The sequence below is a fragment of the Salvelinus alpinus genome, chromosome 2 (genome assembly GCF_045679555.1).
Source record: "Salvelinus alpinus chromosome 2, SLU_Salpinus.1, whole genome shotgun sequence".
Lineage (NCBI taxonomy): Eukaryota > Metazoa > Chordata > Actinopteri > Salmoniformes > Salmonidae > Salvelinus > Salvelinus alpinus.
In genome coordinates this window covers 76,640,255-76,653,076 of record NC_092087.1, presented here as the reverse complement: position 1 = coordinate 76,653,076, position 12,822 = coordinate 76,640,255, and the positions used below count along the sequence as shown (strand labels likewise).

General features: G+C 42.9%; 1 protein-coding gene across 1 annotated transcript; it reads left to right on the top strand.

Moving 5' to 3' along the window:
* The first annotated feature begins 5,527 nt into the window (after nucleotides 1-5,527).
* On the top strand, nucleotides 5,528-12,475 carry hmox2a (heme oxygenase 2a). The gene is made up of 7 exons (XM_071345856.1): nucleotides 5,528-5,541; nucleotides 5,835-5,952; nucleotides 6,282-6,449; nucleotides 6,786-6,920; nucleotides 7,185-7,373; nucleotides 8,191-8,320; nucleotides 8,551-12,475. Exons 1-7 carry the CDS (start codon nucleotides 5,528-5,530, stop codon nucleotides 8,676-8,678), a joined length of 882 nt encoding a protein of 293 aa, XP_071201957.1. The 3' UTR covers nucleotides 8,679-12,475.
* Nucleotides 12,476-12,822: the final 347 nt, after the last annotated feature.

Sequence of the window (12,822 nt, the reverse complement as noted above, 5' to 3'; positions counted from 1 at the left end):
ACACTGATTGACAATAAATTTCACATGCTGTTGTGCAAATGGAATAGACAAAAGGTGGAAATTATAGGCAATTAGCAAGACACCCCCAAAAAAGGAGTGATTCTGCAGGTGGTGACCACAGACCACTTCTCAGTTCCTATGCTTCCTGGCTGATGTTTTGGTCACTTTTGAATGCTGGCGGTGCTCTCACTCTAGTGGTAGCATGAGACGGAGTCTACAACCCACACAAGTGGCTCAGGTAGTGCAGTTCATCCAGGATGGCACATCAATGCGAGCTGTGGCAAAAAGGTTTGCTGTGTCTGTCAGCGTAGTGTCCAGAGCATGGAGGCGCTACCAGGAGACAGGCCAGTACATCAGGAGACGTGGAGGAGGCCGTAGGAGGGCAACAACCCAGCAGCAGGACCGCTACCTCCGCCTTTGTGCAAGGAGGTGCACTGCCAGCGCCCTGCAAAATGACCTCCAGCAGGCCACAAATGTGCATGTGTCAGCATATGGTCTCACAAGGGGTCTGAGGATCTCATCTCGGTACCTAATGGCAGTCAGGCTACCTCTGGCGAGCACATGGAGGGCTGTGCGGCCCCACAAAGAAATGCCACACCACACCATGACTGACCCATCGCCAAACCGGTCATGCTGGAGGATGTTGCAGGCAGCAGAACGTTCTCCACGGCGTCTCCAGACTCTGTCACGTCTGTCACATGTGCTCATGTGCTCAGTGTGAACCTGCTTTCATCTGTGAAGAGCACAGGGTGCCAGTGGCGAATTTGCCAATCTTGGTGTTCTCTGGCAAATGCCAAACGTCCTGCACGGTGTTGGGCTGTAAGCACAACCCCCACCTGTGGACGTCGGGCCCTCATACCACCCTCATGGAGTCTGTTTCTGACCGTTTGAGCAGACACATGCACATTTGTGGCCTGCTGGAGGTCATTTTGCAGGGCGCTGGCAGTGCACCTCCTTGCACAAAGGCGGAGGTAGCGGTCCTGCTGCTGGGTTGTTGCCCTCCTACGGCCTCCTCCACGTCTCCTGATGTACTGGCCTGTCTCCTGGTAGCGCCTCCATGCTCTGGACACTACGCTGACAGACACAGCAAACCTTTTTGCCACAGCTCGCATTGATGTGCCATCCTGGATGAACTGCACTACCTGAGCCACTTGTGTGGGTTGTAGACTCCGTCTCATGCTACCACTATAGTGAGAGCACCGCCAGCATTCAAAAGTGACCAAAACATCAGCCAGGAAGCATAGGAACTGAGAAGTGGTCTGTGGTCACCACCTGCAGAATCACTCCTTTTTTGGGGGTGTCTTGCTAATTGCCTATAATTTCCACCTTTTGTCTATTCCATTTGCACAACAGCATGTGAAATTTATTGTCAATCAGTGTTGCTTCCTAAGTGTACAGTTTGATTTCACAGAAGTGTGATTGACTTGGAGTTACATTGTGTTGTTTAAGTGTTCCCTTTATTTTTTTGAGCAGTGTATTTATATTTTTGACAACTTTTACTGTGACTTAATTCCTAAAGAAAATAATGTATTTATTAATCCACACATTTCCCCTGACACCCAAAAGTACTCGTTACATTTTGAATGCTTACCAGGACATGAAAATGGTCCAATTCACGGACTTATCAAAAGAACATCCCTGGTCATCCCTACTGCCTCTGGCGGACTCACTAAACACAAATGCTTCGTTTATAGCTGATGTCAGGGTGTTGGAGTGTAAAAAACAAGAAAATTGTGCCGTCTGGTTTGGAATAAGGAATTTGAAATGATTTATACTTTTACTTTTGATACTAAAGTATATTTGAGCAATTACATTTACTTTCGAAACGTATGTATATTTAACAACAAATACTCTTAGACTTTTTTTTACTGGGTGACTTTCATGTTTTTCTGGAGTCATTTTCAATTAATCTCTTTACTTTTACTCAAGTATGACAATTGGGTACTTTTCCCACCACTTTTCTTACCTACCTCTCTTTATTGCCCGTTCTTTGGGATAGATGGATCTTTAGCGTTTCTTACTCTGATATAACAAAGCCTTGTTTTTCTATATCTTATCATTGGCCTGATTACACCGGAAATCAAGGAAGATTGAACCATTTTGTGACGCTAGAATAATATAGATAACGTTGGTTAGTGAACGCACAAGCACACACACGAAAAACACAACAAAAAAACACAGCTACTGAAATTAGTCATTTGAATTCAAGCAATGTAACAGTATGTACGTATTATTTTCAAAATAAGTCCTTCTCACAGTACACATTTTTTTTAAAACCTCAACAAAATCTTATATCTCTGACATAGCCTACAGTTCTAGCTTGGACAAATTGTCTCACCTTTAGCAGGTTTCTTCATTTAATTTTAAATCTTTCCAATCATTCATTTGAGGACAATCTGCATGTCTAAGGAGCTAGTAATGTTATGCTTTCACTCAAACCAATGCTACTTTAGCCAGTATCACTGGTAGAAATGCGCTACATTGTGGAAGAGGTGATAAGAATAATGAATTGAGGGTTGTGCAGGCCTTCTGGAAAAAGGACCGACTGTTTCCCTCTGATGATATGAACTTGGTTTTGAGGCCTTGAAACATAGAGTTGATATGAACTTGGTAATGTCACTGGAAAATGTATTGATCCATGTATTAGTGCGTTGCTATTGGTATTTAAAAGAAATTGGAAAGGAACTGGTTCAAACGACAATTAACCACAGCTGTGAAATTACATTGCAAATAAATTACAACATGGCTAAATGATCTCTGCGAATTTTGTTAAAAGCTATATACAACTGCATCACACCTATTAAAATGATATGCTTATAGCAGGTTTTGATTCAACCTAGCTGCTCAATTTCTGTGTCCATTTCTATCAACGTGTGCTTCGAGTAGAGCCCGCCTTCTGTTATGGCAAACAATCTGGTTGGCTGGCGTCACTCAACACACGCCGCCTTTTCTGCAGCGAATATTTACTACTGTACCTACTATCAAGGTAAACAAATACATCAATATATGTTCACTCGGCATAAAAGATAGAGCTAGATATAAGTTTACGAATGTATCTATGCGCAACCGAGAATTCGTGCAAATATAATTTTTGTGCAATGGCATGGACGTTAGACTCATGTGGGCTTGTTATACAAGGCTCAGCGCAATGTCAGTGAGTTTTGTAACTGTCCGATAGTGTACTGTCGCTCATGGCAGGCGATGTTGTTGCCAGCACGTAGACATGTCAAATAGAGAAGTATATGATCATTTGTAAAGTTGCTGCATATATCCTATTTGTATTGATTGGATGTAGCCTACAGTGGAACTACTGTATCATACTCTACTGTAGCCTACAGTGGAACTACTGTATCATACTCTACTGTAGCCTACAGTATAACTACTGGATCATACTTTACTGTAGCCTACAGTATAACTATTGTATCATACTCTATTGTAGCCTACAGTGGAACTACTGTACCATACTCTACTGTAGCCTACAGTATAACTACTGTATCATACTCTACTGTAGCCTACAGTATAACTACTGTACCATACTCTACTGTAGCCTACAGTATAACTACTGTATCATACTCTACTGTAGCCTACAGTATAACTACTGTATCATACTCTACTGTAGCCTACAGTATAACTACTGTATCATACTCTACTGTAGCCTACAGTAAAACTACTGTATCATACTCTACTGTAGCCTACAGTATAACTACTGTATCATACTCTACTGTAGCCTACAGTAGAACTACTGTATCATACTCTACTGTAGCCTACAGTAGAACTACTGTATCATACTCTATTGTAGCCTACAGTAGAACTACTGTGTCATACTCTACTGTAGCCTACAGTAGAACTACTGTATCATACTCTACTGTAGCCTACAGTAGAACTACTGTGTCATACTCTACTGTAGCCTACAGTAGAACTACTGTGTCATACTCTACTGTAGCCTACAGTAGAACTACTGTATCATACTCTACTGTAGCCTACAGTAGAACTACTGTATCATACTCTACTGTAGCCTACAGTATAACTACTGTATCATACTCTACTGTAGCCTACAGTAGAACTACTGTATCATACTCTACTGTAGCCTACAGTATAACTACTGTATCACACTCTACTGTAGCCTACAGTAGAACTACTGTATCATACTCTACTGTAGCCTACAGTACTAGACTACATGTACTTACACTGTCTAACTGTAGCCTACAGTAGCAACTACTGTGTACATAGACTGCTACTGTAGCCTACAGTAGAACTACTGTATCATACTCTACTGTAGCCTACAGTAAAACTACTGTATCATACTCTACTGTAGCCTACAGTAGAACTACTGTATCATACTCTACTGTAGCCTACAGTAGAACTACTGTATCATACTCTACTGTAGCCTACAGTGAGTTGTATTCATTCTCTGTTTTATTATGAATTCTGTACTGTTGAGGAAGAACTGCAAGTAAGCATGTCACTGTACAGTTACATTTGTTCTATTCATGTACATGTACATTTGATGTATTATAAGTTATGTAAATATCTACATGTTATGATATTTTGCAGATTGCATGTTTATGTATATTTCTATGTAAATATACAATTATTAGCCTACGTATTCAGAAATATATGTTATGGGTCTGAATGGAACCTGTAATCTTCTGTTGGCCTATCCAAAGTAAAGATATGTCTGAACATAATAATGGCACTGTAATACACAACCCCTTATGTCAGAGGGTCATGTGTGTCAACACTTTTGGCCACAGAAGCACACCAGAGCTACTGTGGTCAGGAGTCGGACTCAGGACCTCATTTAAAGGTTTCCGTCTCATCCTTCTATCGTCATACCAAATGCTCTCTGGTTGTTTCACCTCCACAGAGAAGCAAAACACAGACAGACAGACAGACAGACAGACAGACAGACAGACAGACAGACAGACAGACAGACGGACAGCCAACCAACCACCCAACCAACCAAGGATTTGGCATGATGATGAGTAACAAGGAGTTGAAATGATGATGAGTAACAAGGAGTTGGCATGATGATGAGTAACAAGGAGTTGGTATGATGATGAGTAACAAGGAGTTGAAATGATGATGAGTAACAAGGAGTTGGCATGATGATGAGTAACAAGGAGTTGGTATGATGATGAGTAACAAGGAGTTGAAATGATGATGAGTAACAAGGAGTTGGTATGATGATGAGTAACAAGGAGTTGAAATGATGATGAGTAACAAGGAGTTGAAATGATGATGAGTAACAATGATTTGGCATGATGATGAGTAACAAGGAGTTGGCATGATGATGAGTAACAAGGAGTTGAAATGATGATGAGTAACAAGGAGTTGGCATGATGATGAGTAACAAGGAGTTGGTATGATAATGAGTAACAAGGATTTGGGATGATGATGAGTAACAAGGAGTTGGTATGATAATGAGTAACAAGGAGTTGAAATGATGATGAGTAACAAGGAGTTGAAATGATGATGAGTAACAAGGAGTTGGCATGATGATGAGTAACAAGGAGTTGGTATGATAATGAGTAACAAGGAGTTGGTATGATAATGAGTAACAAGGAGTTGGCATGATGATGAGTAACAAGGATTTGGTATGATGATGAGTAACAAGGAGTATATAAACATAGGCTATGTTTGCATGCTCTTAGCAGTTAATAGTTTTCACCTGTTATTTTTATCTGTCGTCCATCACCAATCTGTATAGTGATACAGGACTTCATTATTTTATGACCAAGAGTGTCAGCTTGCATACCTTTACATGTGAATGATTTGACCTTTTTTACTATCTGTCTGTCTGTTGTTCCTCCATCTGTTCTTCACCTCCCCAGTCCAGATGACCTGTCCGAGTTGCTAGCGGAGGGAACCAAGGAGTCCCACGACAGAGCAGAGAACTGCCAGTTTGTCAAAGACTTCCTCAGGGGACGCATCCAAAGAGAACTGTTTAAGGTCAGTCTGCAGGGCTGGGCGAGAATGGGTTAACTGACAGGCCCAGACAAACCATGTTACACATTGACCCCTGATCAAATTCATTTAAACTGTTCCTTTATTCAGTCAAATGGTTGAGTTGGATAAGAACGTTTCATTGAAATACTGCATGTGTAATATTCACGTATTCACTTTACTGCCTTAGTCAGTTCTATTCAATAATAGACTGGAACTGAACTGAATATGACCTGCATTTCTGTCTTCCTGTGAGTTAATATTTCACCTCTGTCTCTCTCCTACGTGCTCTCTCTCTTTCTGTCTCTCCCTCTTCCCCTCCTCCCTCCCTCCAGCGGGGCACAGTGGCGCTCTACTTTGTCTATACTGCCATGGAGGAGGAGATAGAGAGGAACAGGGACCACCCCCAGTTTGCCCCCATCTACTTCCCCACTGAGCTGCACCGACGTGAGGCTCTGGCCCGGGACCTGGAGTACTTCTATGGAGAAGACTGGGAGAACCAGGTGCAGCCAGAAGAGGACGGGCCCCGGTCACTCCTCTGAACCGGGATCCTATCTGGTGCCTGGTTCACACTATAGGGCTGACCCAAACCGCACTGTGCTGGTAGTGCACAGTTACCGTAACTATGGTGGACGCGTAACCAGGCCAACCCAGTACAGCTCAGCTCGGCTTGGTTTGGCCTTATAGTGTGAATCAGTCATCGGTTTCTTCCTTCTAGGGAGTGTATTTCTATTCAATCTGCTTCTGCTTCTGCTTCTGCTTCTGCTTGCTCTTTGGGGTCTAGGCTGGGTAACTGATTTGATTGATTGATTAAGTGAATGATTGATTGGTTGAACCAGGTCACCTGCTCCCCGGGCACCCAGCCATATGTAGACCGCATCCACGAAGTGGGACGTGAAGACCCGGTCCTGCTGGTGGCCCACTCCTACACCCGCTACATGGGTGACCTCTCTGGGGGTCAGATCCTTAAGAAGGTACATAAAAGGGTTTATTTCACACTTATATCGATACAACTGCCACAATGATGCACTTTGGTAGTTTACAACACAGAAACTGAATTGTAGTCCACAATAACATTTATATGACATTGTATTAGCTATGAGAGAAGGTTTATACTCAACAAAAAGTGATTTCAGTTCATCTTTAAAATAATAAAAACATTTTAACAAACATATCAGTGTCAGCATTTTCTAATTGATTCTAATTAATTTACTAAAATGAACCCTATTCTAATGAAGGTGGCACAGCGGGCGCTGAAGCTGCCCTCTAGTGGCGAGGGGCTGCACTTCTACCAGTTTGAGGGCATCCACAGCACCAAGGCCTTTAAACAGTTGTACAGGAGCAGGATGAACGAGCTGGAGATGGACCAGGAGACCAAGGAGAGGATCATAGCCGAGTCTAACCTGGCCTTCAAGTTCAACATGGAGGTAAGATATTATTGATCAGGGTGGTTTTCATTAACCTCGTTCGACCATCCTGATCTCGCTAGCTTACATTCGGTTTCGCTCCACGCGGTTTATTCAGGATGGTGGATCAGGCTGTGATTTCATGATGCTAGTAGTGATCTACCACATGTAGTACTGACATATGATAGGTATCCTAACAGCTGTCTTGTGGTTAGCATAACAGCTGTCTTGTGGTTAGCATAACAGCTGTCTTGTGATTAGCATAACAGCTGTCTTGTGGTTAGCATAACAGCTGTCTTGTGGTTAGCATAACAGCTGTCTTGTGGTTAGCATAACAGCTGTTTTGTGGTTAGCATAACAGCTGTCTTGTGGTTAGCATAACAGCTGTCTTGTGGTTAGTGTAACAGCTGTCTTGTGGTTAGCGTAACAGCTGTCTTGTGGTTAGCGTAACAGCTGTCTTGTGGTTAGCATAACAGCTGTCTTGTGGTTAGCGTAACAGCTGTTTTGTGGTTAGCATAACAGCTGTCTTGTGGTTAGCATAACAGCTGTCTTGTGGTTAGCGTAACAGCTGTCTTGTGGTTAGCATAACAGCTGTCTTGTGGTTAGCGTAACAGCTGTCTTGTGGTTAGCGTAACAGGTGTCTTGTGGTTAGCGTAACAGCTGTTTTGAGCTTGAAGAACACTGATATGAAGGCATAACACTTGATAAGTGTAATATAAATGATGTAAAAGGGTTTGGGAATATGGTTTGGCCTTTTAAACATCATACTCATTAAATGTTTGTAGGATTTTGTTGTAAGATGCTGATTTAATGCTGTTGGATACTTACCTGTCCCCAGGTGTTCACAGAGCTGGAGGAGGCAGGGAAGAGCATCAAGGAGGAGGTGTTGGACGCAGGGTTCCCAGGACATGGCCATGGGGACATGGACGGAGACATTAACAAGTGCCCTTACTACTCTGCCAAAATGGGTAAGCTGCCTGCCTGAACTTCTCACACTTTAACATCTCCTTTTTCTGTGTTTGGCATCAATTAGACATGTCAAGTCATATGACAACACATTTGGTACTAACAGTAGTAACAGAATGAGGTCACAATGCAATCTTTCACTCAAGATAGTTTCTAGAAATTAGAACATGAATAACTGAATTATTATCCTTCTCTTTCTTCTCTTCCTCCTCTTCCTCCTCTCTCTCTCTAGTGGCCAGTGGCAACACTAACTTTGCCTGTCAGTTAGCCATGATGCTGCTGAGACATCCTGTTGGTCAGATGGTTCTGGCCAGCTGGGCGGCTGCTGTCGCCGGATTGGCTGCCTGGTACCTCATGTGATCTGTCACGGACTGATTCAGCCAATCATATGTTTAAAGGGCGGAAGACTCAACAAGGAAATGATGGACTTCTGGAGGAGGATGGCTAAGCTTTGTCCAGACTAATGAACTTGTTCCCTCCCTCAATCCTTTTCATTCTTTATTTCTCTCACTCCCTTCGTTGCTGTGTTGATACCAGCTGGTTGTTGTAGTAATGATGTTACTGTAATGTTGTAGGGTATGAACCCGTCTTTAATTAATCTTTTCACTGCCTACATGCAGATGATCTCCTTAGTAATGTCCTCTTCAGTACTTATCACCTGCACTATTCTGCTTATCAACACTGAATAGTTACATTGTTCAACTTTCATTTATGGCTGTAAGTGTGTATTGAAACTATACTGTACTTGCAGTACAGTGTATTTTAGGCATATACAGTTGAAGTCGGAGGTTTACATACACTTAGGTTGGAGTCATTAACATTTGTTTTTCAGCCACTCCACAAATTTCTTGTTAACAAACTATAGTTGTGGCAAGTCGGTTAGGACATCTACTTTGTGCATGACACAAGTAATTTACCCAGCAATTGTTCACAGACAGATTATTTCACTTATAATTCATTGTATCACAATTCCAGTGGGTCAGAAGTTTACATACACTAAGTTGACTGTTTAAACACCTTGGAAAATTCCAGAAAATAATTCCATGAATTTAGAAGCTTCTAATAGGCTAATTGACATCATTTGAGTCAATTGGAGGTGTACCTGTGGATGTATTTCAAGGCCAACCTTCAAACTCAGTGCCTCTTTGCTTGACATCATGGGAAAATCAAAAGAAATCCGCCAAGACCTCAGAAAACCAATTGTAGACCTCCACAAGTCTGGTTCATCCTTGGGAGCAATTTCCAAACGCCTGAAGGTATCACGTTCATCTGTACAAACAATAGTATGCAAGTACAAACACCATGGGACCACGCAGCCGTCATATCGCTCAGGAAGGGGACGCGTTCTGTCTCCTAGAGATGAATGCTATATGCTCTCGCTATACACCAAGTCACTTGGCTCTGTCATATCCTCACATGGTCTCTCCTATCATTGCTATGCAGACGACACACAATTAATCTTCTGCTTTCCCCCTTCTGATAACCAGGTGGCGAATCGCATCTCTGCATGTCTGGCAGACATATCAGTGTGGATGACGGATCACCACCTCAAGCTGAACCTCGGCAAGACGGAGCTGCTCTTCCTCCCGGGGAAGGACTGCCCGTTCCATGATCTCGCCATCACGGTTGACAACTCCATTGTGTCCTCCTCCCAGAGCGCTAAGAACCTTGGCGTGATCCTGGACAACACCCTGTCGTTCTCAACTAACATCAAGGCGGTGACCCGTTCCTGTAGGTTCATGCTCTACAACATTCGCAGAGTACGACCCTGCCTCACACAGGAAGCGGCGCAGGTCCTAATCCAGGCACTTGTCATCTCCCGTCTGGATTACTGCAACTCGCTGTTGGCTGGGCTCCCTGCCTGTGCCATTAAACCCCTACAACTCATCCAGAACGCCGCAGCCCGTCTGGTGTTCAACCTTCCCAAGTTCTCTCACGTCACCCCGCTCCTCCGCTCTCTCCACTGGCTTCCAGTTGAAGCTCGCATCCGCTACAAGACCATGGTGCTTGCCTACGGAGCTGCGAGGGGAACGGCACCTCCGTACCTTCAGGCTCTGATCAGGCCCTACACCCAAACAAGGGCACTGCGTTCATCCACCTCTGGCCTGCTCGCCTCCCTACCTCTGAGGAAGTACAGTTCCCGCTCAGCCCAGTCAAAACTGTTCGCTGCTCTGGCACCCCAATGGTGGAACAAACTCCCTCACGACGCCAGGTCAGCGGAGTCAATCACCACCTTCCGGAGACACCTGAAACCCCACCTCTTTAAGGAATACCTAGGATAGGATAAAGTAATCCTTCTACCCCCCCCCCCACTTAAAAGAGTTAGATGCACTATTGTAAAGTGGTTGTTCCACTGGATATCATAAGGTGAATGCACCAATTTGTAAGTCGCTCTGGATAAGAGCGTCTGCTAAATGACTTAAATGTAAATGTACTTTGGTGCGAAAAGTGCAAATCAATCCCAGAACAACAGCAAAGGACCTTGTGAAGATGCTGGAGGAAACAGGTACAAAAGTATCTCTATCCACAGTAAAAACAAGTCCTATATCGACATAACCTGAAAGGCCGCTCAGCAAGGAAGAAGCCACTGCTCCAAAACCACCAGAAAAAAGCCAGACTACGCTTTGCAACTGCACATGGGGACAAAGATCGTACTTTTTGGAGAAATGTCCTCTGGTCTGATGGAACAAAAAGAGAACTGTTTGGCCATAATGACCGTCGTGATGTTTGGAGGAAAAAGGGGGAGGCTTGCAAGCTGAAGAACACCATCCCAACTGTGAAGCACGGGGGTGGCAGCATCATGTTGTGGGGGTGCTTTGCTGCAGGAGGGACTGGTGCACTTCACAAAATAGATGGCATCATGAGGGAGGAAAATTATGTGGATATATTGAAGCAACATCTCAAGACATCAGTCAGGAAGTTAAAGCTTGGTCGCAAATGGGTCTTCCAAATGGACAATGACCCCAAGCATACTTCCAAAGTTGTGGCAAAATGGCTTAAGGACAACAAAGTCAAGGTATTGGAGTAGCCATCACAAAGCCCTTACCTCAATCCTATAGAAAAAGTGTGGGCAGAACTGAAAAAGTGTGTGCGAGCAAGGAGGCCTACAAACCTGACTCAGTTACACCAGCTCTGTCAGGAGGAATGGGCCAGAATTCACCCAACTTATTGTGGGAAGCTTGTGGAAGGCTACCCAAAATGTTTGACACAAGTTAAACAATTTAAAGGCAATGCTACCAAATACTAATTGAGTGTATGTAAACTTCTGACCCACTGGGAATGTGATGAAAGAAATAAAAGCTGAAACAAATCATTCTCTCTACTATTATTCTGACATTTCACATTGTTAAAATAAAATGGTGATCCTAACTGACCTAAGACAGGGAATTTTACTAGGATTAAATGTCAGGAATTGTGAAAAACTGAGTTTAAGGTGGCTAAGGTGTTTTGGCTAAGGTGTATGTAAACTTCCGACTTCAACTGTTGTAACGTCCTGACCAGAGTTCTTATGTGTTTTGCTTGTTTAGTGTTGGTCAGGACGTGAGCTGGGTGGGAATTCTATGTTGTGTGTCTAGTTCGTCTGTTTCTATGTTCAGCCTGATATGGTTCTCAATCAGAGACAGCTGTCAATCGTTGTCCCTGATTGAGAATCATATATAGGTGGTTTGTTTTGTGTTGGGGATTGTGGGTGGTTATTTCCTGTCTCTGTGTTTGTGTTCTGCACCAGATAGGACTGTCTCGGCTTTCACGTTTGTTGTTTTGTAATGTTTGTTAATGTTCATCGTTTATGGTTTAATTAAACATGTTGAACACTAACTGCGCTGCATTTTGGTCCTCTCCTTCATCCCAGGAAGAAAGCCGTTACAACTGTATTTATGCTGTAAATGTTGCAAAGATTTTGATCTTGTAATTATGTAATTGCAATACAATATGTATATGTTTGGAAAAGCATTATTTGAAAACCTGTCCGCTGTATGCAATGCTGATTTAAAAAAAACATGTTGACAAATGTGTTTTATCAACGCTTTTGTATTCCAAGAGATGTATTGGGAATGCTGCCTGTGTTAAACTGTAGACCAGAATGTAGTACACATAGATGCCTTAGCCAGGAAGGTTCTTGGTCTATAACGCTTTAATAAAGAGAAGTTAAAATCACAGTTACAGCTCAATGTTTTCATGCCATAATAATAATCCACATGAATCATGTTAATCCAAGTTAATCTGTCGTTCCAATGTCTACCAACAGGTGGCATATATGCTTAATGTTTGACATTTTGGAAAACTGGACATTTCAGGATGTAAGAATCTTGACCTCAGCAATGAATGAATACATGAAACCCACCCTCCCCCACCTGTCATAGAAGTCCTCTTACAAAAATAAGGTCATCTAAAACCGACCTATTTTGATCCATCCTGTAATTATTACTGTCAGGACCTGACCCTTTAGTCTCCAGGAGAGCAGTGTAGTCAATGATAGTGGTGTGTGGTATACTGGACGATTCCG

Bases quoted from the DNA above. Each gene is read 5' to 3' on its own strand.
- hmox2a (XM_071345856.1), top strand. The intron at 6,450-6,785 runs GTGCAGCCAGAA...TGGTTGAACCAG, and splicing joins GAGAAGACTGGGAGAACCAG to GTCACCTGCTCCCCGGGCAC. The intron at 7,374-8,190 runs GTAAGATATTAT...ACCTGTCCCCAG, and splicing joins CCTTCAAGTTCAACATGGAG to GTGTTCACAGAGCTGGAGGA.